General features: G+C 36.4%; 1 protein-coding gene across 3 annotated transcripts in view; it reads left to right on the top strand.

Moving 5' to 3' along the window:
• Positions 1-15,337, top strand: part of ADAM28 (ADAM metallopeptidase domain 28) — a 50,065-nt gene extending 34,728 nt beyond the window's left edge. For 2 of the 3 annotated variants that reach the window (XM_033134542.1, XM_033134541.1), the window contains exons 15-24: positions 4,318-4,420; positions 6,489-6,648; positions 7,345-7,425; positions 7,733-7,811; positions 9,814-9,922; positions 11,310-11,388; positions 12,098-12,163; positions 12,658-12,723; positions 13,619-13,681; positions 14,794-15,337. In XM_033134542.1, coding sequence (XP_032990433.1) covers positions 4,318-4,420; positions 6,489-6,648; positions 7,345-7,425; positions 7,733-7,811; positions 9,814-9,922; positions 11,310-11,388; positions 12,098-12,163; positions 12,658-12,723; positions 13,619-13,681; positions 14,794-14,814 — 827 coding nt within the window. In that variant the 3' untranslated portion in view covers positions 14,815-15,337. Of the gene's footprint in view, positions 1-4,317; positions 4,421-6,488; positions 6,649-7,344; positions 7,426-7,732; positions 7,816-9,813; positions 9,923-11,309; positions 11,389-12,097; positions 12,164-12,657; positions 12,724-13,618; positions 13,682-14,793 lie in introns of all 3 variants that reach the window. The other variant, XM_033134543.1, reaches the window with a different exon arrangement.
• Positions 15,338-26,775: the final 11,438 nt, after the last annotated feature.

Here is a 26,775-nt window from a genome sequence, read left to right as displayed (position 1 = left end):
ATCCTGAACATTGAAATACATAATTCATTTCAAATGGTTTGAGTTTACAAATTATTATAACATGTTTAATAATTTTCTTGAAACCACTGTAATACCTTCATAGATTTTTCATTAACCTAGTTTGTTGTTTTTTGAAAGACTAGATTCAAATTTTCCCCATGTTATTCATTGATATTTAAGAGAAGCATCCTCCTTAGAAAAGGAGCATAGGTCTTAGATTCAGAACTGAGTGTTAAGTCTGGTTTTTCATCTTTCTCTGTGACTTATTCAATACGATTTTTCATTTCCTTATTGATAAAATGGAATGATAATAAGAATGGCTAATATTTCTCAGTCACTTACTACTGTTCTGAGAGGCTCACATATATTAATCATTTAATTCTCACAACAACTTTATGAAGTAGGTGCTATTATATATCTTCATTTTACTGCAGAGCAAACTGAGAGGTTAAGGCACTTGCCCAAGGTCACACAGCTGCTTAGTCTTACTTAACGCCTTAGCTCTTAACCACCATGTTCCGTTTACCTGATGGGGACCTGAAGAAGATCCAAAGAGAAGTTAAATATGTGATGCTTAGCACTCTTGCCTTGCACGGAGCAGAAGTTTGACTAAGCATAGTATGTAGTTGTCACAGTAGCACATAGCAGCAGGATAACGTTCCAATATCTGCCATGGGCTGTTAATATAATACCATGTTTCCCCGAAAATAAGACCTAGCTGGACAATCAGCTCTAATACGTCTTTTGGAGCAAAAATTAATATAAGACCTGGTCTTATTTTACTATAATATATGACCCAGTCTTATATAATATAATTAATATAATATAATACCGGTCTTATATTAATTTTTGCTCTAAAATTTGTATTAGAGCTTATTGTCTGGCTAGATCTTATTTTCAGGGAAACACAGTAACTGTGGCTCTCCTGGCCAAATCTTCATATTTATATAGATTTCTCTTTTCACCTTCAGCAAATCGTCCAGCTGTTTCCAAATACTTAGATAGCCATTATTCAAAAATAGAATATTTAAAAGATTGCTTTCAATTCCAGCCAGCAATCTTGATATCAAATTTTGCAATCTACATTTCTGAGAATGGTCAATGGGATTACATCCTGTGCCACACAATGACGTTTTGGTCCACAATGTAATGCACATATGATGGTGGTTCCACAAGATTAGGATGGAGCTGAAAAATTCCTATTACACAATGCCATTGTGACATCATAGCACAATGCATTACTCATGAGTTTGTGGAGACGCTGGTGTAAACAAACTTACTATACTATCACTGGTATACAAATATAGCACATATAAGGACTGACAATTAAGTTTGCGAGCTCATCCTAGAAAAAGAGCTACATACCTCATTGCTGAATATCACTACGGTCACCTTGGAAATACTCCCCTTGGGAAGCTATGCACCGATGCCAGCACCTAGTCCACCCTTCAAAGCAATTTTGGAACTCTTTTTCTGGAATGGCTATTAGAGCTATCGTTGTATTACTCTTGATGTCCTGAATGTCATCAAAATGTCTTCCTTTCAATATTTCCTTTATCTTTGGGTAAAGAAAGAAGTCAATGGGGGCCAGCTCAGGTAAGTAGGGAGGGTGTTCCAATACAGTTATTTGTTTACTGACTAAAAACTCCCTCACAGACAGTGCTGTGTGAGCTGGTGCATTGTCGTGATACAAGAGCCATGAATTGTTGGCAAAAAGTTCAGGTCGTCTATTTCATGTAGCCTTTTCACTACTTACAGATAGCAAACTTGGTTAACTGTTTGTCCAGTTGGTACAAATTGATAATGAATAATCACTCTGATATTAGAAAAGATTACCAATATCATGGCAACAAGTTTGCAAACCTAATTGTCAGACCTCATACAATTATGTACAGTACGTAATACTTGATAATAATAATAAATGACTATATTACTACTTTATGCATTTACTATACTATTTATTATTATTTTTGAGTGTACCCTTTCTACTTATAAAAAAAACAAGTTTACTGTAAAACAATATGTCAGGTCAGGCCTCATATGCCAGCAGCCTCATATATCTCACGTTTATCATGTCTCTTAATAGCATTGTTTTCTCTTGTGCTTGATTTCATCTCATGTGTTTCTTCATCATGTTCCCTAAGGTACTAAATCCACTGCTAATTGTGACAGTAAAAGGGCACCTCAAATGACTGACCTGGAAATAAATTAAAAAGTGCTTAAGGGCTATGACAGTGGAAAATCAGTGATGGTTATTGCTCGCCAGTCAGGCACTCCCCATTCCACTGTAGATACAATCTTGAAGAACAAAAACAAAGTGACAGAAGCTGTTAAAAGATCAGCTTCATTGAAGTCAGTGAGACGAACAAAAATTTGAGAAGGGCCCGTATCAGACATTGAGAAACTTCTAATGACCTGGATTGAAGACCAGACACAGAAGAGTGTCCCTCTGAGCATCATGATGATCATGGCCAAAGCAAGAAGTTCGTTTGCAATAATGTTGAAATAAAAGTTGGACCTACCTATGAGGTTGAATTTACTGCTAGCTCTGGATGATTTAAGTGATTCAAGAATTGTTCGTTATGCATTACATAATATGAAAGTGAGTGGGAAGTCTGCAAGTGCTGATGTGAAGGCAGCTGAAGACTTTTGGGAAATTCTAGATAAGCTGGATGTGGAGGAAAATTGCTCGCCAAAGCAAGTATTCAATATGGATGAAACATCCCTATTCTAAAAACTGATGCTTGAAAAGAATCTCATCCATAAGGAGACCAAGTCAATGCCAGGTTTCGAGGCTTTTAAGGACAGGGTAACAGTCTTGCTTGGGGGTATTGTTTCAGGCTACAAATGGAAACCCTTTGTGATCTGGCACAGTGAGAACCCAGGGCCTTCAGGGGTGTCAATACGTACATGTAGCGAGTGTCCTACAGGAGAAACAAGAAGTCATGGATGACCCAGCTCCTCCTCCAAGACGCCCTCCTGAATTGCTGTGCCCGTGAAATGGAGAAGTGCTGTTTGGAGCATAGCATACCTTTCCAGGTTTTGCTTATTGTTGGTAACGCTCCTGGACAGCCTCCTTTTATGGGTGATCTGCATCCCTATATCAAAGTGGTGTTTCTCCCTCCAGACACCACCTCTTTGATCCAACCAATGGATCAAGGAGTTGTAGCAGCTTTTATGGCCTCCTACCTGAGGGGAACCTTTGCCCAGGCCTTTGCTGCAACTGAGGAAGACACTGATGCAATTCTGGAAGGATTCCATCTGTGATTGCATCCAGAACCTTGCTTGGACTTGGGGTGATGTCACCAGGGAGTGTATGGATGGCATCTGGAAGAAGACACTCAAGAGGTTCGTCCACAGCTTCAGAGGATTTGCCAAGGATGAGGAGGCTGCAATAATCAATGAGGCTGTGGCAGAGATGGCAACCAGTACTAGACTAATGAGGAGTAGTTAGAACTAGAACAGGAGCACACAGTTAAAGAAGAGGCAAGAGAAAAGGAAACTGCTGAAAAAGAGAAAAGGAAGAGGCAAGAGAAGAAAAAGAAGAATCCCCTAGAAAATTCACAGTAAAGGGTTTAGCAGACACTTTTGTAGACCTCTACAAGCTCCCTAAAAAGTTTGAAAACATGGACCCTACCACCGAAAGGCTGGGGAAGTTCATGGGACATTACCTGCTTACAAGCAAATCTGTGATGAGAAAAAGAAACCAAGCAAACCACTGGACATATTTCTGAAAAGAGTGACACCTCCTCAAGGAGAGCCTCAGGCAGGTCCTTCGGGAGGAATTCCAGAAGAAGGCAGTGTTACCATCGGAGAAGACTGCTCTATGCGTGTTTTTGGCCCTGAACACCTTCCAGTGGGACAAGATGTGGAGGTGGGAGACAGTGATGATGACGACCCTGATTCTGTGTAGGCCTAGGCCAGCGTGTGTGTGTGTGTCTTAGTTTTTAACAAAAAATTTAAAAAGCAAATAAAAAGTCAATTTAAAAAACATGTAGAATAAGGATATAAAGAAAGAAAATACTTCTGTACAGCTGTGCAATGTAACCTGGGAGGAATAGACTATCCTATATAGTCTAGGTGTGTAGTAGGCTAGACCATTTAGGTTTGTGTGAGTGCACTCTGTGATGTTCACACAACGAGGAAATCACCTAATGACCCATTTCTCAGAATGTATCCCTGTCATTAAGCAACACATGACTGTTTGTTAAAACAGTATTTCTCATGCTGGTTGTATATTTTATTAATCCTTTGTAGCATTGAGCTTTCTATCTTCTTTCTTTGCAAATGTGTCTTTGCTGATCATGCCTCATCCAGGAACTGAGGTTGCAGATAAGTCATGTTACAGCAGGAACGAAGGTGGGTCAAAGTATGGGTACTGTCGCAAAGTGGACGACACACGCATTCCCTGTAAAGCAAAGTAAGTGGCCTTATTGTTTGAACCTTCCTGCCCCACAGACTAGGGACATTATTCACTTCCAGCCACACGTTCTGATTTTTTCCATTTAAAGAGGAAGTGAATTTGGACATCATTCATTTGATAAATATTCATTGAGTGACTATGTGCCATATTTTAAGCTAGGCACTGAGCTAAGACAAGAAAGAATTGATTCCTTTTTTCAAGTCCCTTGTAGTGGGTGTTCCAAAGGATACCAAGTACAGTCACTGTCAAATAGAATGAATGTTTGAGGTGGAACATGCAAGTTGAATGGGCCTGTCTGGAAATGTATCCATTGATTTTTCCAGGATATTTTGGGTGCTTTTCCATATGAGAAATACATGTATCTGTTCAGAGAAATATTTATCTGTTCAGAGAAATAACTAATACTATGCTTATACAGTTTTATTTAAACTTGCCATGGTATTACATAAAGAAAAAGTACAGTAAGAGAAATAATTGACAATTCACCTGAAGAATTTGTTTTAGTTTGTGTATTGATATTCTTGAAAAATCATAGAATATTATATGCAATGAACTTGAGATTTTTCTTTAAGTTTTGTTTCAATTTTGCCATTTTAAGATGATGTTTAAAATTCAAATTATAATAGATTAAATTCCCAGTACCTGGTCCAAATTTTACACATACAACATAATGTATAACAAGAGGTTGAACAAAGTTTTTCTACTAAACACTAATTTTTCCAGATAATAGATATTACCAAACAAACTGTATTTTGGATATAGGGTCATCTCTTGGGGAGTTTGGGCCTAAAGGATGGACAGTCATATCCTGTGGTCTCTCCTTTATAGGAAATCAGGGCAGAATCAAAAGGGGAAACATATGTAAAAGGAAATATATGGGGGAGAAATGGGCACTATGTAGTATGAGAGCTAGTGAGTGGGGAAAGAGAGTACGGTAGTTCCATCTTTTCTCTATAGCATGTACACACATCATTGTCCCATATCACCGTTTATATGAGCACTGGATAATTTCCACAGCTAGAAGCACAAACATTAAACTCTTCCCACAGGCTGCCTTTCTAGTCACATCTTAAGAGTCATGGTGTATAGCGGATTAAGCTTGGAATTCCCTGTACCCTAGAATCTTCCTTATAAGTCTTCACCTAAAAGAGTCATTGTCTCAGGTTTGGAGACAATGCATGTCTTCCTCTACTCTTCAATCGTTATTTTCTAACAATCACCAAAGACATCAAGAGGATCTGATTCTATCTATTCTCAGTATACTTTTTCACAGCCCTCTGAATTCCCTAAAATTGCCTATAATTTCAATTGACGTCGTCTTTATTCACCTTGGTGGTAAGAGAATGGTTTTATTGAGCGCTGAGCAGTTTCATCTGTATTTTCAGGTAGACAGTCCTTTCTGTAACCCCACATAATGCCTTGGAGTATTCAAGGCTCAGTTTTATATCGACACAACCATAGCTGAGAGAATTATTCTGCGCAATTCCTGAACATAGATAAGGAATGTTAGCTGAAACAGGATAGAATCTGATTTCCTAGGTGCCGTCCATGATGGCAGAAAGCTATCCTCCTCATATCTTCTAGCTTCATCAAATATATGACCTCCATTCCCAATTGTTTGTCTCCGTCTCTGTTGGCTTCTCCAGCTCCAGCCATCACTTTCCAATAAGCAAAAAGGAAGAAACAAACAAACAAACAAACAAAAAATCAGGAGAAGGACACGCTCCCTCATGTACGGCCACCCTGAAGAATTTGCATTTAAGATTCTGCTTCCTTCCCAGTAGCCAGAACGTAGGCAATTGGCCAAAAGTAGCTGCATGAGAATCTGAGAAATGACTGTGTGTGGTCTTTTTTTTAATAGGAACAATGTGCCTTACCAATATTCAATGGTTCTTTTACTGAAGAATAAGGGGGGAAATTGATTTGAAAGACAAGGAGGAGCCTCTGCTATAGGGAAAAATACCATTAATTAAACATTGATAGTTAGGGAGCTGGTTTATGTTTATATAAAACTGCAACTTGGCTCCTGGTATTTCAAATACAACAAATTTTGGCTTTTCTTCAGGGATGCCATGTGTGGCAAGTTGTTCTGTCAAGGTGGGTCGGATAATTTGCCCTGGAAAGGACGTGTAATAACGTTCCTGACATGTAAAACATTTGATCCTGGTAACAACAGTCAAGAAATAGGCATGGTAGCCAACGGAACGAAGTGTGGAAACAATAAGGTAAGTTGAAACTGTGTTTTCTTCTTCAAAATGTTTAGTGTTGTTTTTTTGTTTTATTTCTCAATGCCTCCTTGTGTTTCATAGGAACAGTTTTCAAAGTAATACTATGTCATTGATTTATGCCTGCCTGCGTTTATTCCTTCAATATTGTTTAATAAGTACCTATTTATTATGTGTTTAGCTAAGTTATTAAACTTAGGTGAGTTTTATTGCCCTCAAATTGATAGGTTATTAATGAATGGTCGTTACACTGATAATAATAAAGAGAATAATAACAATGATATTTAAGTTTACACAAATCATATTTTTTAAATATTGCAAATGATGTGATATTGACATGTTTTCCATAATAGTTTTGTTTGAATGGGTACCTTATATCATGTGCAATGCTCAGCTCAGTCGTAAATATCAGTCTTAAGTGTTGGACTGAAGAGTTGGGTTAAGGGAGTGACCCCTAAGGAACGAAGTGAAGTAAGGAAATCTTTAAAGAGGGCTTTCTAAATATTTTATTATAAAAATTGTCTAGATCCTACCTTCCTATATTCAAAAGAATGCTGATTTCCATAATAAAAAAGGTAAGTTTGATAACAGCATAGTGATTAATAATATAAGACTAAATTCCAAAACGTTAACAATTTGTAGAGCTGACGCCAATGGACATTAGTGTAAACTTCATGTTTTTCACCTCACTTTCAGATTTGCATTAATGCAGAATGTGTGGATATCGAGACAGCCTACAGATCAACTAATTGTTCATTTAAGTGCAAAGGACATGCTGTAAGTTTTGACAGTGTTTCACCAAGCTGGCTGAAACTTATGTAATTTTAGGTCAGTTTTGATGATGTGAAGTTTTAGCATGAAATGATTAAAATTATTAAGTTTGCCTAACCGCTCAGTCATTTGTTTCAATGAAAAAGTTTGTCTAAGAACCTGGTACGTACTGAAATTCCTATTATTGATTCATATGTTATGTAGATAGCTAAAAGCCACCGGACAGGGGTTATTCCTTTTTCAGAATGGACTTAATTGGGTTGGTGGTTAGTCTGGTGTGGAAACTGACAGGATAATTCCTCCCCTCCCCCAGGTGTGTGACCACGAGCTCCAGTGTCAGTGTAAAGAAGGCTGGGCTCCTCCCAACTGTGATGACTCCTCAATGGTCTTTCGTAGGTAACATTACACATCTAACCTGAGAAAATGCCCCTTCTTTCCTAAGCTTTCCTTTCACGTAACATAAGATTGATTTACCTCTTTTCTCTCCTCTTAGAATTCCTGTTCTGTAGCTACTGAATCCATAATATTCATCTTCAAAACGCTTTAACAACTTTTAGTCATATTTTCTGCGTCCTTATATTTTCACTCCACATAACAAAAATATTTCCTCAAATTTTATGTTTGTAAACTTATTTTAATCTCCTAAATTTTCTTGCTTTATAATTGTTCCATTTTCGTAGCAGCGTTGACTTAATGTGTAGATATAACATCCCCATAAACCTCTCTAAGGATATGGCGGATTATTTTTGTGGGTTTAATTCTGTTCTCTGAATGATCTCTATTTCTTTTGAGTTTGACTGTTCTGTTTTTTCACTCCGTCTCTTGTACGTCATTGTGCTGTTTCTCCTCAGAGTATGTGATCTTTTGTTGAATATGAGATTAGGTTAATTTGAATTAGCTTACATGGGTTCTCGTTGCATGTTTGTGTGCCCGTTGTACCTACCGAATCCTTTCCTGATAGATCTGGCTTTGAGCTCTATCCGCAGATCAGTGTATGTTTTTACAGGACATCATGGTGGGAAGCAGCCAGAGTGGGGATCCTCACCTCTAGCTGCCATGATGGAGAGTACTTTGCCACGAGAAGAGAGGTCTTCGTATCATTAACTTCCTGAGGGAGCTGCTTTTCCTCTGCATTCACTCTCTCTTTGATTCCCCCTTCTTTCTCTGATCTAGTATGGGTATCTGCGATTAGCCTCTGTGCTGCTTCTCATGCTCTTGCATTCCCCGTTGTTTCTAGAGAGTTCTCAGGGCTTTGTCCTGAGCCATGAACCACTCTTGTTTTATATACACAAGGGGTGGGGATGGGCCTGAATGAATCGTCTGTCCCAAGATCAGATTCTCTGTCAACTTCCCAAGAAAGAATAATATCTACTACTGAAGTTTGGGCTAATTTTTTTTTTTTAATTGTTGATTCTTTATTAGACTTCCCAAGAAAGAATAGCATTTACTTCTAATGTTTGGAGCTATAATTGACTCTGTTTCCATTCACCTAAATCCCTTTACTTCCTATATTCCTGCAATTCTTTTAATTTTTATAGAGGGTGGAGAATTAGGTATTTGAACTGCTGTTATTTTCTTACCTAGAATTCAACTTCTGATGTATCTACCCCTGTCTGTGTGTTCACACTTGTGAACTTTTCTTGCATTTATACAAAAATTAATCTTGTTATATCTCTGTAATTAGAGAGTAGAGCTGTTTGAATTGCTCTTCAAATTTATATCTCCTGGTCTCTGTGGTTTCTGACTGTTATACGAGAAACGAATATTTGAAATAACAAAAGATTGAGATTACATGTATTAATTAAGTTAGTAGGTAAAAGAGAAAACACCATATAGACCCAGGAAATTGGTTCCATCCGTTCCCCAACGTACAGGGTCACATAATTTCTTTTCTCTCCATAGTAATTGGCGATATAGAACAAACATCAGTAGAACACTCAGTTATGTCTCTATCAATTCTCTTACTGACGTTTCCGCTCCTTGGAGTATGATTTCAAAGCTTCAGTTACTTTTTCCCTGTTTTATTCCAAGGATGAATTTTGACAATGTTTCACTACTCTTCTGCCAGCCTCCTGACTTCATGTTCTATCTAATATCTCAACCATTCGTTTTCCAATGATTACAAACATCATCCCTTCTAAAAGCTCTTAGTAGCACTTGCTTTAGATTTCCATAGAGATTTCCCCTTTATTTCCTCTATCTAAATAATATTATAATAATCATGATTAAAATAAATTTTCATTTTACTGGCTATGAGAAGTTTTCCGGGGCATGCATGTTATCTGGGGAAAAGATAGTTGGAATTTGTGCTCAATAAAGAAATGAGGACAAGTGTGTGGTGTGTGTTTGTGAATTTCCCATATCCTCACTAGGCCTGGGTTCTCTTTGTTGCAGACTTCTCCATTGTGGTTGGGGTGCTGTTCCCTGTGGCGGTCATATTTGTGGTGTTTGCTGTAGTAATCAGGTTCCAGAGCACCAGAGGGAAGCAGAAGAAAGTCCAGAGGTTTTTGTTTTTTGTTTTTTTTCAATTTATCGGGGTGACAGTGGTTAGTAAAATGGCATAGTTTTCAGGGGTACAATTCTATAATACATCATCTACATAGCACACTGTGTGCTCACCCCCCAGAGTCAGTTCTCCTAACCCCCTTTACCCTCTACTACCCCACTTCTCCGTTACCTCCCAGTAACCGCTAAATTGCGGTCTGTGCCTATGAGTTTTTGGGTTTTTTTTTTGTTTGTCTTGTTCCTTTTGTGCTTTCAGTTTTATATCCCACATATCAGTGAATTGCTTTGAAACTTTTGACTTCTAATTTACTTTAAATTGAAGCATGTGACCTAGATTCTCAAATTTAATTTTAGTTTACTTCAAATACTCAGAAATAAGTACAGGTATGTTTTTCTTGGACGAGAGGCTGGATATGTCTTGTGCTGGGAAATCCTTCACAGCAAGACATGTCTTTTTCTTCTGTTAATCACTGTATTTGTAATTAACAATAAGATTAATAGATCTCATTATTAAACATTTTGCACTGTAAGTATATAATATCTAACATTTATTGATCACTGTCTCTATGGCAAGCACTATGCTAAGTCCTTTTACATACATTACCTCATTTAATCTTCACAAGAACATCAGCAGCTAGTAACTATTGTTTGTATTTTATAGATGAAAAGATGTTATGTATTAATTTTACAACAATCCCGCAAAGTCAGGCACTTCACATTTTTACTGATGTGGAGACAGAAGCTCAGAGAGGTTAATAAACATGTCAAAGTCATACAAAGCAAGTTATGGAGACTTGATTGTACCTAGATAGATCAGTCTTTCAAACATGGTCTTGACACTGTGGTATCTTTCTTACATTTTTTTAAAGATTGACTTATTCATCCGCAGTCGGCTGTTAATAAATATTGAATGAATAAAATAAATCATTAATTAAATATAATAATTTAGATAAAAGTTGAATTCATTACCATCATTATTAAGAATAGGGGCTTTGTGAGAGAATCAAAAAGAAAATTAGTGGTCGTGCTTTCATTATTTTTCTGACATTTTTATTAGTTTCAGCTGTACAAAACAACATGGTGATTATACATTTATATTCCTCACAAAGTGCCCACCTCAATAAGTCTAGTACCCACCTGACACTGTATGTAGTTATTACAATATTATTGACTATATTCCCTGTGCTCTACTTTACAACCCTGTGGTGGTGATTATGAATTACAGGACATGGAAACCCGAAGAATGTCCTATCACGCAGATGGAAACACAGTCAATAGTGAAGGATGATAAAGTGGGCAAAGGAATCTGGCAAACTCCTTTTGAGTTTCCCCCTCATGGCGAAGGAGTTGCTAAGTCAATGTGTATGCTATACTTTCACCTACAGGCCACTGTCTACCATGGGCACCAGACCACGCAGACAGAAGAGGAAACCTGAGACGGTGAAGGCTGTTCGACGCCAAGAGGTGAACCATAGTTTGTACTGTTCTTGCTGTGGACCCCAGTGTGTGATTCTCTCTGTCTCTTGTCCTGACCTCCTATTTGTCATTTCTACTCACCAGAGGTTTACGAATCCATCGCACTAGTGAGTATGTAGCAAGGATTGTGGTGGGCTCTGTAACTACATGTTCAGAAAGAAAGTTTTTCTTTGCCTTTTGTTGAATGTAGAAAAGTCTCCCTAAAATGCAGAGGCTGCTTTGCTGTGGTTCACAAAATGCAAAAAGAATAAAGAGAACAAGGAGGGTAGGTGGCAGATCTCTTTCTCCCTCTCCCTCTCCCTCTCCCTCTTCTTCTTCCTGTCTCTCTCCCCCTCTCTCTCTAGGTTGATTCCTTACTCCTTTTGGAAATATCCCAGTAAAGACAATGTTTTATATATATATATATATTTGTATAACAATATATGTAATATGTGTAATAAGTCCTGGTATCCTGAAAGTTTAGAAATTTTGGCAGAAGTGGGATAATGATAATGACATTGGTAATAATGTGTTTGATGGAAACTTACCAGTCTGACAACTGTGACCACAGCAGAATACAGCAGCTGGGTCAATGGGATGTCCCATCGGGTATCTCAGTGTCATCTTAGTCTTGATCTCCCATGTATTGAGAGGTCTGCCTATTTAGAAGCTGAACTTAGGAAACAGATAATTTCATTTTAAAATATTTTCTTTTTAGGTAAATCAGATTAAGCTTCATGTCCGTGATCTACCAGCAGAGGGCAGTGAGCCTCCAGCTTCTTTTGTGAGTTAGCAACTTCTCTTAAATACAATATCACTTCTAATCTAACCTTAAGGAAAAGCTAGGGACAGACACAACCCCTAGTGCCCAGTTATTTCTTGGGCAATCAGTGAATAGCAATATAAAATATAGATTCTTCTGCAAAACTTTTGGAAAATATAAAATGTGAGAATGTGGATCTCTCCAGCATACTCCTAAATTTATCCCCTAAACCAGAATTACCAGGTCTATAAAGCTGATAACTTATTACCAGAGTGCTGATCTGCTGCATAGAATGCCATTTTCATCATAGGTTTATTGGCATTGGACTTACGTCTGAATTGTAAGTGTATACCTAAATAAAAGAAAGTGAACTCACAGCCTTAAACTACTCTCATGAGTAGGGTCCTCTGTTCTCCATTTCTGAAAGTGATTTAAGCCTTTCCATTAAGCACATCTGTTTCCAAGGCCCCATCTTTGAACAGATTTTTTTTTTTTTTTTTTTTTTTTACCTCTAGCTCATTAAAAAGCCAGATTTTCCGCCACCACCGATTCCTACATCTGTATCATCTTCCTATTTCCTTGTAAGTATCAGATGGTCCCTGGTGATTTTAAATGTCTCTTGTGCCCAATGTGAATAGTGTCTCTAAATTTATGGGTTCATTAATGAGATCTGTGCTCCCTGGGCTATCCTGAGATATCATAGCACATAGGTACATCTGAGAAAGCAAGGCCTACTTACTATCTATAAATTATTATTATTATTATACTATACATTATTAAATTATTATCTATTAATTTATTGCTATTCAAATAGTTCTAGTGTTATATAATTGTTAAGAAATGATAGGTAGTTCTGCTGTAGAAGACAAACTATATCCTTCAAAGGACAGTTTGTTTCTAGATGCTGATTTTGGAGGATATAAAATTTTATTATACATTATATTTTACTTTCTTATTTATTATAGATAGAATAAGGTCTATATTAGTCACAGTTTTCTGTAGGAGGTAAGGCATAAACAAACCTGGAATAAATTCAGGCACTCATGAAGTAAATGGTAGAATTCATTCACTCAAGTAGTTACTGAGCATATTTCCTCATACTTGGTACTCTGCTTTGGGTAAAAGACTAAAATTTAAGTTTTTTTCCCCAAGAATGTTTACAAAACAGTAGTGGGAAAACAAGTCATACACATAACGAGGCACTTGATTCCTCATATATGATTTGTGCCCTGCAAAACAGGTAATACTAATGAGAAGAATATGGTACAGGGAAAATGAACGGGGTTGGAGTGATTAAAGAGGGAGGAAGAGCCATTGACTAAGTAGTTGGAATTTGAACTGGCTCCTGAGATTTGGGTAGAATTTAAATGAGTGACGAGGAGGTGAGGAATGATTTAAATAAGGAAATAAGAATAGCTGAGATGAGAAATAGATAGCATTTCTAATGACTTACCACTGTTTCTGTCCCTAATATAGCATAAAGACACAAAAGTACCTCACGCTACTGTTTTCAAGGATAATCCTATGTCTGCACCTAAGGTAAGATATCCAAAGCCAAATTATTGTTATTTTGTAGCACTCTAGTGTCAAGGAGAAAAGTTCTAACTACGGGTCAGACAATTAAATTTGTGAACTCATCTTAGAGAAAGTGCTACATATCTCATTGCTGAATATCACTACGGTCACCTTTGAAGTACTCCCCTTGGGAAGCTGTGCATCAATGCCGGGTCTGGTCCACCCTTCAAAGCAATTTTGGAACTCTTTTTCTGGAATGGCCATCAGAGCTGTCATCGTATTACCCTTGATGTCTTGAATGTCATCAAAATGTCTTCCTTTCGATATTTCCTTTATGTTCAGGTAACGAAGGAAGTCACTAGGGGCCAGATCATGTGAATAGGGAGGGTGTTCCAATACAGTTATTTGTTTCCTGGCTAAAAACTCCCTCACAGACAGTGCCGTGTGAGCTGATGCATTGTCGTGAGGCAAGAGCCATGAATTGTTGGCGAAAAGTTCAGGTTGTATAGGTTTTACATGCAGCCTTTTCAGCACTTCCAAATAGTAAAGTTGGTTAACTGTTTGTCCAGTTGGTACAAATTCATAATGAATAACCCCTCTGATATCAAAAAGGTTAGCAACATCGTTGCAACAAGTTCCCAAACTTAACTGTCAGACCTCGTATGTTTTCCTAGGAGATGTTCACTAAGAACAGCATCATCTGTATGATTGTAGGACGAGAGCTAACATACAAGTATGTCTTCCTTCTTCCTAGAGGAAGAAGATGGAAGGGTCTTAGCTAGAAAGTGATGGTGATCCCAAGTCTTCATTTTCTCAGAAATATTCCCCAGGGATTATGAAATGGAGGCAGATTCCCATAGGACAATCACGCAGTGTTTTATAACTCTTCCCCTGATCCCCCACCGGCTCCATATTACGTTAATTAGCTAGGTAGATATTTGGATCCCAGTGATGTTTTTCTCATCTTCTTTCCCTATATTCTCATGTTTCTACTCTTTCACTGCAATGTATCAAATAATCTATAAGATAGGAGCTGTAACTACAGAGAATTGATTTTAATTTCTTAATATTTCAAAGTTATGGGATATGTAAATTTTTAGGAAAACCTGATCACTTAAGAGTTTGGTCTTTTTCAGGGTTGCAATCCAAATGTCTGAAGCAGCAGCTAAGCAAGGATTGGTGGGTAAATGATCAACTTGGAAGATAGGACAATGTGGATGGAAGAGAAATATATGGGCTTTCTCAGTACTATTTGCTCTTGATACCCAAGGAGGTTAACATTTCTTTATTCATGTTATATTTTGAAGAGATTAAACAAATAACAGATATTTTCAAGAGAGACATACTCTTGAGAATCTTTGTATGAATTTAAAATTTCTATTCTCCATATTTGGGAAGGAAGATGACTAAAGATATACCTATGAAGCTGAAATCTCTAATTAGGTGACTTTTCTAGACACTCCCCCACTTTTTTTTTTTTTTTATTGGGATGTTGACTAATATCTGTTCAAATATTTTGAACACCTTGATTATCTCATTTGGAGGGAATTAATTCACCCTCTAATAGGAACAAAAAAAAACACACAAAAAACAAGGAATCATAGAAACTCAGATGGAAGAAAATTATACATTTATCATTAGAAGACTAATAACACCTTGATTATTTTAACTATTAACCTATCAAATTAGAACCCTCAGTTAAGAAGAAAATTATATAAACACTTTTTGACTTTCCTACATTATCTTCTACTATCTTTATTAACTGTGTCATTTGAGGTTTACTACAATTGAATAAAATTTTATTAATTAAAAATATTTTTCATAGAAATTTGTGGAATTAAGTTACTGGCCAGGTTCAAGTGAACTTTACTTTTTACGCAAAGAATGTTTTAGTTACATGACAAAAAAATCAGAGGCTGTAAACTGGTGACCTGCAGGACATGCCTGGACTGCAGATTTATTATAGTATTTTATTAGACCTGAATTGTTTTGGCCACAAAGTATTTTTAAATGTTTTGAATTTATTGCCAATATTTAAAAGTTGGGACATCTTGCATAAACATCTAGATTTCCAGCTTTCTAAAAGTAATGAAATGGTTTGTCAACACTGGAATCACATTGTTTAGGTGACTGGTGTTGGAGCAAACATTGGTCACCTACCAAATAACCCTCTCCTTCCCTGCTTTCAGAACCCCAATTTACTCAGTTGATAATCCTAACTCCATCTCATGGGTGAATCTCTGTCACTCTAAATCATCATAACGATCTCATGTCCCTGACCAGAGGTTGAATTAAAGGTGAGTGTATGCCCCTCCCCCCTTTTTATGCCAGTGACACCAGAAAGGAGATATGTTAGGGAATTTCTAGGAAAGATATCTTGACCCCTTCTTCTGGTTGTTGGCATCTGGATATCCTATCTGGTGTTGTTGCGATTATGAGGGCAAATCTGATAATAAGAATAAGGTAGAGCAGAAATATGAAAAGAATGAAACCTGGACATTTTAAAAAATTACTTTTTTCCCCTTACAGTTGACATTCAATATGATTTTATATTAATTTGATGTGTACAACACAGTGGTTAGACATTTATATATTTTATTCAGTGATCCCCCTGATTAGTACCCACCTGGCACTGTACATAGTTATTACAATATTATTACCTATATTTTCTATGCTGTACTTTACATCCCCACGACTGTTTTGTAACTACCAATTTGTACTTCTTAATTCCTTCACCTTTTTCACCCAACCCAAACCCCCTTCCTCTCTGGCAACCATGAGTTTGTTCTCTGTATCTATGAGTCTGTTTTGTTTGTTTGTTTATTTTGTTTTTTAAATTCCACATATAAGTGAGATTATATGTATATGTCTTCCTCAGTCTGACTTATTTCCCTTAGTGTAGCACCCTCTAGATCCATTCATGTTGGCGAAAATTGTAAGATTTCATTCTTTTTATGGCCAAGTAATATTCCTTTGTACATATGTGTCGTGTCTTCTTTATCCAATCGTCTATTATGGGCATTTAGGTCGTTTCCATATCTTGGCTATTGTGAATAGTGTGGCAGTAAACGTAAGGGTGCATATATTTTTTCAAATTAGTGTTTTGGATCTCTTTGGATAAATACTCAGGAGTACAATTGCTGGGTCATAAGGTAGTTCTATTTTTAAATTTTTAAAGGAAACTTCAAACTACAGTGGCTGCACCAATTTGCAATCCCACCAATAGTGTATGAGGGTTCCCTTTTCTCCACATCCTCACCAACAGTTGTTTGTTCATTTATTGATGATAACCATTTTGACAGTCATGGGGTGATACCTCATTGTGATTTTAATTTGCATTTTTCTGATGATTAGTGACTCTGAGCATCTTTTCATATGTCTGTTGGCCATTTGTATGTCCTCTTTGGAGAAATGTCTATTCAGGGACTCTGCTCATTTTTCAAATTGGATTGTTTGTTTTTTTTGGTGTGAAGTTGTATGAGTTCTTTATAAATTTTGAATATTAACCCCTTACCAGGTGTATCATTGGTGAATATCTTCTCCTACTCAGTAGGCTGTACTTTTGTTTTGTTGGTTTCCTTTGCTGTGCACAAAGTTTTTAGTTTGATATGGTCCCATTTGTTTATTTTTTCTTTTGTTTCCCTTGCCTGAGATGACATTTAGAAAAAAAATATCACTAAGAGCAATATCAGAGAGTTTACTGCCTATGTTTTCTTCTAGGAGTTTTAAGGTTTCAGGTTCTACATCTAAGTCTTTAATTCATTTTGAGTTTATTCCTGTATATGCTGTAAGAAAGTGGTCCAGTTTCATTTTTGTGCAGGTATCTGTCCAGTTTTCCCAGCACCATTTATTGAATAGACTGTCTTTCTTTACCTTTTGTATATTCTTGCCTCCTTTGTCATAGATTAAGTGACCATATAGGCATGGGTTTATTTCTGGGCCATTGATGTGTGTGTTTGTTTTTATGCCAGGACCATGTGGTTTTCATTACTATGGCCTTATAGCATAGTTTCATAGCAGGTAGTATAATACCTCCAATTTTGTTCTTTCTTAAGATTGATATGGCTGTTTGGGGTTTTTTATGGTTCCATATCAATTTTAAGATTATTTGTTCTTGTTTTGTGAAAAATGTTATTGGTCTTTTCATAGGGATTGCATTGAATCTATAGATTGCTTTGGGTAGTATGGGCATTTCAGCAATATTAATTCTTCCTATCCATGAGCACAGTACATGCTTCTAATTATTTGTATCTGCTTCAATTTCTTTCTTCAGTATCTTATAGTTTTCTAAGTACAAAAACCTGTCTTTAAATGGGTAAATTAATAACTGCTGGAGTCACCCCACACTTTGTTGGGACTTCCTCTTATATGATCAATAAAATTTCCTTTTGTTTAAGCCATTTCAAGTTATATTTTTATCTTATTTGTAACAGACGTCATCTCAACTCATAAAGTAGCTGCTTCTATTGTTAGGGCACATGCTTTCCACTTTATCATTACTGCTATATATATATATATTTTATACTTGGCCTGCTTTAGCCATGTGCAGCACAGACCTGGCTCTATAGGCCTTCCATTCCATGAGGGATTTTGCTCACAGAAGTTCATTTGCCCTTGTGGTGTGAATTTCTAGGCAAGCTCATGTTGGCCTCAAAAGTGAAGTTCAATGCCCAGCAAACCCAGAGTCTACCTATCAAATCATTCTCACTATGGCAGCCTTTCTTTCCACCTGGGAGTTTACTCAAGTACACATTAAAAACAGCTTTATATGCATTGTGAGGTTTCAGAGGACCCTGCCCTAACCCAGAAATAAATCCCTATTTGCAGTAAGGCCATAAATTTACTTGTGATTAACCTGTGAATCTTTGCTGTTTTTTAGTTGTTTGTTTGTTTATTCTGTTTTAATATCTGTCCCAGTCTTGTTGTTTTTAAAATTGATGAAACGGAAATCATGAACCTGGGAATCTTCAATCAGCCATCTATATTCCCCAAACTAGAAATAAAACATGTGCTCTCAAGAAGTGGCATCTGAACATTCCTGTAGATTCTGAAATGATGGCACTAGGTCCTTGAGATAGAGGCATTATAGGTCCCTTGTGGAGATAGACAGAAAAACCATTCTCTTATCCTAAGACTTTGAACCAAAAGCCTATAACATTTCCAGTTGGGCTGAACTTTACAGCAATTTAGACAGCTTAAAGCAAAGACTTTGATTTCGTAGTCCTGTTTCCAACCTAGATCTGCAACTTACTACTTACTGTCTTAACCACCTCAGGTATGCCACCAAACATGTTTTTATAATTATTTTTACCTTCTCCACTGAAAAAAAAAAGCCAAAAAACAAAACCATTAAATTATGGTCTTTTCCACGTACTCTATGACTGGTATACCATAGGGTTTCTCAAAATACTTCTTAGAACCTCACCTAGTTACTGCTTTGTATAAGTTTTGGGAATGCTTTTAACATTGTATGAAATCATGAAGCATACATGAAAAAGAAAGCAAGTTTTAGTTGCAGTCAGAAGTTATAGATAGAGTGGAGCTATTATTATTTAAGTTGGTAATAATAATACCTATGTAGTAAAGAATTGAGGGTGGCCTCTGAATAACAACCAGCAAGGAACTGAGCCCTTCAGTCCAACAACCCTAAGGAACTAATTTTGCCAACAACCACTGAATGAGCTTAGAAAAGGTTCTTGTTCCAATAGGCTCTTGACTGACACCTGTGAGCGAAACTGAAACAGAAGACTCAGTTAAGTTTCCCCTAGGTTCTGCAAACACAGAAACCCTGAGGTAATAACTATGTGTTCTTTTATGGTTTGGAGACATTCATTATGGGGCAATAGATAACTGCTACAAAGAGGATAGAGATCAAATATTTCAAATATTCTAGTCAGGTTTACATAGAATTAACCACTACATTTAACAGGACTTCCATCATCTCAAAGCCTTTTTCCTTTCTTTGTCTCTCTATATTCTCTTTCATTTATTCTTCTCTCTTTATTAGGAATACTAGTTATCTGCTTGAGATCTTTGATATTCAGCTTCTTGAATATGATGCTCTTTCACTTTTGTTTACCTATTTGCTTGGTATTTTTGAAGAATTCCTTCAATTTGTCTTCCAAATGTTTGATTTTATATTCAATACTGTCAATCCTCCTTTTTACTAATTTTAAGGCATTTTATAATTGTTTCTCATATTTGCTTAATAACATTCTCTTCTTTCCTGTCTCATGTTAGTTTTATAAAGGCCTGCCAATTAACAGTTTTTGCATTTTGTTTCCAGAATTTTCCTTCTAAAATCAAGTCAACAAAGTGAATTTTATCTAAACTTTATTAGTATGTCTCAAAGTAACTATTTTTCAAAAGTACATTCTTCCTCAGCCATTTGGGTATTATGCTTCTGCTCTTTCACAAACGTAATTACTTCATAAGCATTACTTCGCTATTTTCCAGTTGGATCACTTTTGTGTTTTAAAAGTTCTAGCCTGACCTGTAAGATCATTTCATATCTTTGATGATTGAATCTGTCTCTTGAGATAAAGAATTTTGGCACACTAGCTAGCATGCTGAGTGTAATATGGGAATAAGTGGGGCCATGAGTAAATCTTGCATATTCTTTTCTGCCCTGATTCTCTTTTTTTTCCTTAGCTAAAGCCTTTTACCAGGGCCAGACCAGGAGTGTCACAGCCTTGTTGTGATACTGAGATCCACCTCATCAGGAAACTTCCTGACTCATCAAGGGGAAAATCTCAACCAACAAAATCTGTAACCATCTTGGCATAGCCACCCTTAAATTTTTCTAGTCTATTCTGCTGCTTTTAGAAAAAAGACCTTTCTTTGTCAGTGACAACTTCAGACATAGCTTATCATTTGGACTAGGCAGTCTGCTATGCTTAACACTGTTATTACTATCCTAAGTAAGTAATGTTGTTATGGAAATTAAATCCCTAGAGCCGAAAAAATTATGGTATGTAATGTATTGTGAAGACATCTCCTTGTTAAAATTTAACTCTTCTCTCTCACACCTAGAGATGAAATCAAAGACTCCACCATGCTCTTTTTTAAAAACAAATTAAAAAAAAAATTGTGGTAAGAACACAACATGAGCTCTACCTTTTAACAGATTTTTAAATGTATAACACAATATTGTTATCTATAGGTACAATGTGCATAGCAGATCTCTAGATCCCATTCATCTTGCATAATTGAAATTTTATACCTATTGATTAACAACCCCCCCATTTCCTCCTCCAAGTCCCTGACAACCACAATTCTCTGCTTTGCCTCCATGAGTTTGATTACTTGAGATACCTCGTATAAATGGGATCATGCATATTGGTCCTTCTGTGATTGACTTGTTTCATTTAGCTTAATGTCCTCCATGTTGTTGTATAGAACAGGTTTTCCTTCCTTTTTAAAGGCTTGATATAAGCACTCGATGTAAGTGGCATTATTATGTAGTATTTTTTTCTCTTATGTAACTGGCTTATTTCACTGAGCATAATGTTTTCAGGGTTCATCCATGTGGCAGAATATATAAGAATTTCATTGCTTTTTAAGGCTAAATAGCCTAATATCGTTTTAATCTATTTATTTTCTGCTTGAAACATCTCAAGACAATTTCTAGACAATATCCTCACCATTCACATTAACATGGTTTTTTTCCCTTGCTCATTTTCTAATCAAAGAATGCTTTTTATACTTGTTTTAATTTGTACTTCTTTGATGGTAATATATTTTTAAACTGATAATTTTACTGACTTTATTCCTAATATTTTAGACCTGGTTTTAAATCAGAGTTAATGATGTCCTTTTCTTAGCAAGAACCTTGTCTAATAAGGTTGCTTTCTTAGCTGTATAAAGATTCAGCATCAGGTCTGTTGAAATCGTCTGCAACTTTGATGGGAATAACAACCAAAGAAGTTCAGAAATTCATCTGAGTGAAAACCAAGGACTACAGATAACAGTCTCTTCTGATGTCTCAATCATTTCTGAGAAAGATGGTCTTAACCTCTGAACTGTAAAAATTGTTGCATTGCTTGTAGAGAATGCTCCTGACTTACAGGCCAAGTGCTGTGACTCAGCACAGAGTGTTTCTCCTTTGTAAATCAATGTGTGTCACCAATTTGGCTTTCTAAAATCTTTAACTGCTATGAAATAGCTCAGTGAGATTTGTGAGTCTTTGGGGACATGTTGTAACTATATTTGGAACAGAATCTACAGGAGTCAGCTCTAGGCAGAGACCCCTGTAGTCCTGCTTGCCAATGGCAGGGCCGAGCAAGCTAAAGGAGAAAGCTAAAGTGTCAGATGGGGAACCAGGGAAAGTCAAGAGAAAATTTAATGGAAAAATACAGGAGAAAATAAGAGAGTAAAATAAATAAATAAATGACGTTATATAGGGGCAGTAAACAACACACAGGGATAAAAACAGAGACAATTCCCCAGCTCTGCCAATAACTAGCTTTTTATACTTAGTGAATTATTTAAACTCTGTGGACATCTTTAGATTTTATTATCCATGAAATGCAATTGATTCATGACTTGTCGATTTCCAAAGAGGGTTTTCTAAGAAATGTGTAAAGGCACTATGAAAGTATAAAAAGCAAAAGAGAACAGAAGAAAGCTGTCCATAATTTGGAAAGGTAGATAATGAATACCTGTCAGTGATCTCTCCTTAGGGTGACTCTGTCCTTGGGTTTGTCAGAGGTGAGTCCCCTCTCTGTACAGGCTACTATTTCACACATCTTTGAGCAGGAAGTAGGGCAAAGTTATTTATTATTTTTATGTATTTCATTGGTGCATCTCTATTTTTCTTGGTGTTTTATTCTGCTTCTATCGTGTTTTTAGAATTTGTCTCATATCTCGATTCTGATTCCTCTTCTTACATTAAGTCTAAATCTCAACCAGAACTTTTGGGTTAAATCAAAACTGTCCTAGATTTGAGGTGCCCTTTGCAACGACCCTGAATTAATATTTTGGGGAAATCAACAAGCACTGAGTCCTCAAAGCTCTTAGAAAAAAATGAAATCATAGCTGACTATAAAGTTGATTTATTTTAAAAAATCAGAATATTACAGGGTACTAATACAGGTTTACATTTGTAGAGTGTACTATAATTTATATTTGATTTTGTGTGTGTGTGTGTGTGATTTCACTTAATCCTTATAACAATCCTATGTGAAGAATCATTGTCCTCATTTACAGATGAGAAAACCAAGATAAAAATGAGAGTAGATGATTTTTCTCTGGATCACAAAGCTAGTAAATGTTGGAATAGGGACTCCAACCCAACTATTCTAAAGCCAAGTTTTTAGTTTCTTGTACACAACCACACAGCCTGCAGCAAAACTATTTGGCACAGAAAGGCACATTTAACATTTTCGTACTAAGTTCTACTTTATCTCCAGCTACAATTTCTTTTGTATAATGTTACCAGTGAAAATTTATCTGAGGTTGCAGTCAAATTGCCCTTTGACTGTCCACTCCTTTTGAAAATCACTTTTGACTTTTTTCCCCATTCTTGTGACTAGTGATTAGCACAGAGCCTGGAAAATGGTAAGTACTCAAAAAGTCTTTGTTTAGCAAAGTCTTCCATCAAGATTCTGGGTTTATGTATTATGCAACTTTTACTTATTTGGTTGTTTACTTTTGTGCTTTAACTCAAACATTTACAAAATCCCCAATTAGTATGTTGACACTGGAGTTAACCTCTCTTCCTGCTGCCCAGGGACTCACAAGCTCATTCTAAAGACTGACCTGAATAAATATAGAAATATCACTAAAAGAGAGATAAATCGCCAAGGTACCAGTACAAAGGAGCAGAGACATGTTTACCAGGGGAGGGCATGAGAAGTTTCTCTGGGAGGTGCTATTTAAATCTTAAATTTTAGGTGGTTTATCAGACCAGTAAAGAACAAGAGGAAAAGGGCATTGTGGGGAGAATGAAGTTCAACAATAGCATCTATGAAGTCACGATTCATCAGGTTTATCGAAGCTAGACTGAACTAAAACATTTTATTTATTTTTAATGAGTCGCTTTATGTATTTATAGATACTTCTTTTCATTAAACATACACACATATCTGGGTGTTCACAAATTGAGGAGGTTTAGAAAAGTCTAACAAAAGAAAAAGGAATAGTTAAGAGAATTAGAAAATAGGAAAGCAAGAACTTCACAGAAATTTTAAAGTCATGGGTTAGATGAGACCAGTGAAATAAAAAACATACAGCCTTACAAGTTTGTTAAGTATGAGCTCCAAGTTTTACTCCAAACTATCTAAAAACAGAAACAGAAACAAACCAGAGGAGTAAACAGGACTGACAGATTTATTTAGAGTGTTCATAAAGTAAAAACAGCATACTCTAAACAAGGATAACAAAACCACAGAAACAGAGCAAGACCACCCAACCAAGTTAATAAAACGCAAGGGCTCAGAAGGAACACAGCTATTCCTGCTTCGGAGCCCTGAAGGATGCTTTGGTGATGGTGTTGCTGTTGGGTCAGACTTGAGAACCTGACTCTGCCTTTTTCCTGGGCTCTCACACGGGCAGCCCTTAGGTCATTCACATATACAGAGTGTGGGCTACTTGTCCTACCTCATGCTTCAGCGTCCAATAAGAAACGGACCCTAGCAAGGAGGAATGCATAGGCTCAGATGAGGGCATCCAGCCAACCTTTCACCAGTAACTTTCACCACTTGTCACAGTAATGAAGTAATTACTCCTAATGGACCTGCATACATACAATGAATTGAGAAACCAAGTAATAGCTCCTTTTCAAGATAGGATCTCATATCATCACTAAACAAATGAAATAGGTATTTTCACCTGTCTTAAGAGTACTTTATTTATTTATTTTTTTTGAAATGTATATCATAGCGTACCTAAATTTGTCAGTGAGGGAACTTAATGTCTGAAAACACAACGGCTTTACACTGCATGGCATAGGTTGCATTTTGTATCACTGCACCACCATTAGTTATAAATGTTTCTATCTCAGTTGATTATTTGAAAGCCTGAGTCTACTTTTTAAAATTTTTCCTAGGCTCATTGGATTATTGTTTTTGGTCACTAAGGCGTATGTAGAGTATTATAATACTTGCTCTCTTATCTCTGTAATAATTTTATTTGTAATCAGTTCTGCTTGGAGTAAAATAAATAACAGCAAAGTTATATACAGTTTTTGTCATTTGTTAAAAATCAATATTGAAATTGTTCCTGATGTAATAATGACTCTTGACCAAAGGTAAGCTTATTGTTTACAAAAATAGAGGCCCCACTTTATGTCAACAGAATCTGAACATAGGTAAAGGAATTAAGGCATCAATTTTTAAATAAATTCTAGAGGTGATCCTAATATGTACTCTTGATGAAAGAACGAATGATTTAATGGGAATAGCTCAGGCATCATTTGCTTCCTCTATCCTATTCCTCTTACCGATCTTGATTATTCATCCAAATTCGCATCAGAAATAGCAAAAGTAATTCAATTACAAAAATATTTTTAAAAACATTTTAACATGTGTATATATATATATATATATATATATATATATATATATATATAATCTCAATTGTAATTAAATTCTAAACATAGGACATTTCATTGGTGCTACTGAGAAAACCTTGGGGCTTTAACTAGAGTAAAAGGAAACCAAAGTTAAATATTAGAAACAAAGGCTACAGACAATATCGAAAAGTAAGCTTGCAAATAATCAAGAACAAGCAATATGGAGACTACCATTTTCTCTCTTGGTGGTTGCTGAACAAAAAATTTGTATGAGGGCATCAAGCACAAACAAGAAAATACGTGAAGCTATAGCAGAACCCAAAGCATGTTGGAATAATATGATCAGCTCTGGCTCACATCCATGGTTCACTCAGTCCTTTGTGGTTCTTTCCCATGATCAAACAGAAAAGACATAGCCTTGGAAAAAAAAAGTCTTTATTTTCTAGAGCCGTTTTAGGTTCACAGCAAAATTGAGAGGAAGGTACAGAGGTTTCCTTTACGCCCCTGCCCTCACACACGCACAGCCTCACCCACTATAAACATCCTAACCAGAGTGGGGGATGTTTGTTTTAATCAACAAAACTACACTGACACATCATTATTGCCCAAAGTCCATAGCTTACCTTGGGGTCCACTCTTAGTGTTATATATTCTATGGATTGGACAAAAGTATAATGACATGTATCCACCAATATATATAATACCATACAAGAACATTTTGACTGCCCTAAAAATCCTCTTTGCTACATGGATTCATTCCCCCCTCCACAAGCCCCTGGCAACCACTGATCTTTTTACTGTCTCCAAAATTTTCCTTTTTCCAGAATGTAATATAGTTGGAATCATACAGTAAGTAGCCTTTACAGATTGGCTTCTCTCACTTAGTAATATGCATTTACAGTTCCTCTATGTCTTTTCGTGTTTTATAGTTCATTTCTTTTTCATGCTGAATAAAATTCCATTTCCTGGATGTACCACAGTTTATTTATCCATTCACTTGCTAAAGGACATTTTGGTTGCTTCCAAGTTTTGGCAATTATGGATAAGACTGCTATAAATATCTATGTTCAGGTTTTTGTGTGAACGTACATTTTCATTCATTTGGATAAATACCAAGAAGTGCGATTACTGAATCGTATGGTAAGAGAATGTTATGCCAAGTTGCCTTCCAAAGAGAAGGCTGCACCAGTTTCCTTTTCAACCCCAGCAATGAATGAGAGTTCCTGTTGCTCCACATTCTCACTGGCATTTGTTGCTGTCAGTGTTCCAGATTTTGGTCATTTTGATAAAGGTATAGTGGTATTTTATTGTTTTAACTTGCAATTCCTAATAACAAATGATGTTGAACATTTTTCATATGCTTATTTGCCAGACATTGCCTTTTGAACTGATCTAGGCACTTTTTATTTTGTTGAAACTGGAGATAATGCCACAGTAGAATGTATATTTATTTGAGTCCTTTAATTTCTCTTGAAATGGTGAACCCCCCTTCACTGACTCAGAGGATATCAAAGAAATCCTCCATCAGCACTTGTGTGAACTTGTGTAACAGTATCTCATAACTAAAGAGCTGTTTGGTTTAGACGTCTGCTTTCCTCTTAAAACA

This window comes from Rhinolophus ferrumequinum, chromosome 18 (assembly GCF_004115265.2).
Source record: "Rhinolophus ferrumequinum isolate MPI-CBG mRhiFer1 chromosome 18, mRhiFer1_v1.p, whole genome shotgun sequence".
Taxonomy (NCBI): Eukaryota; Metazoa; Chordata; class Mammalia; order Chiroptera; family Rhinolophidae; genus Rhinolophus; species Rhinolophus ferrumequinum.
Note: the sequence above shows the minus strand (reverse complement) of the source record. Positions and strands in the feature narration are given on the sequence as shown.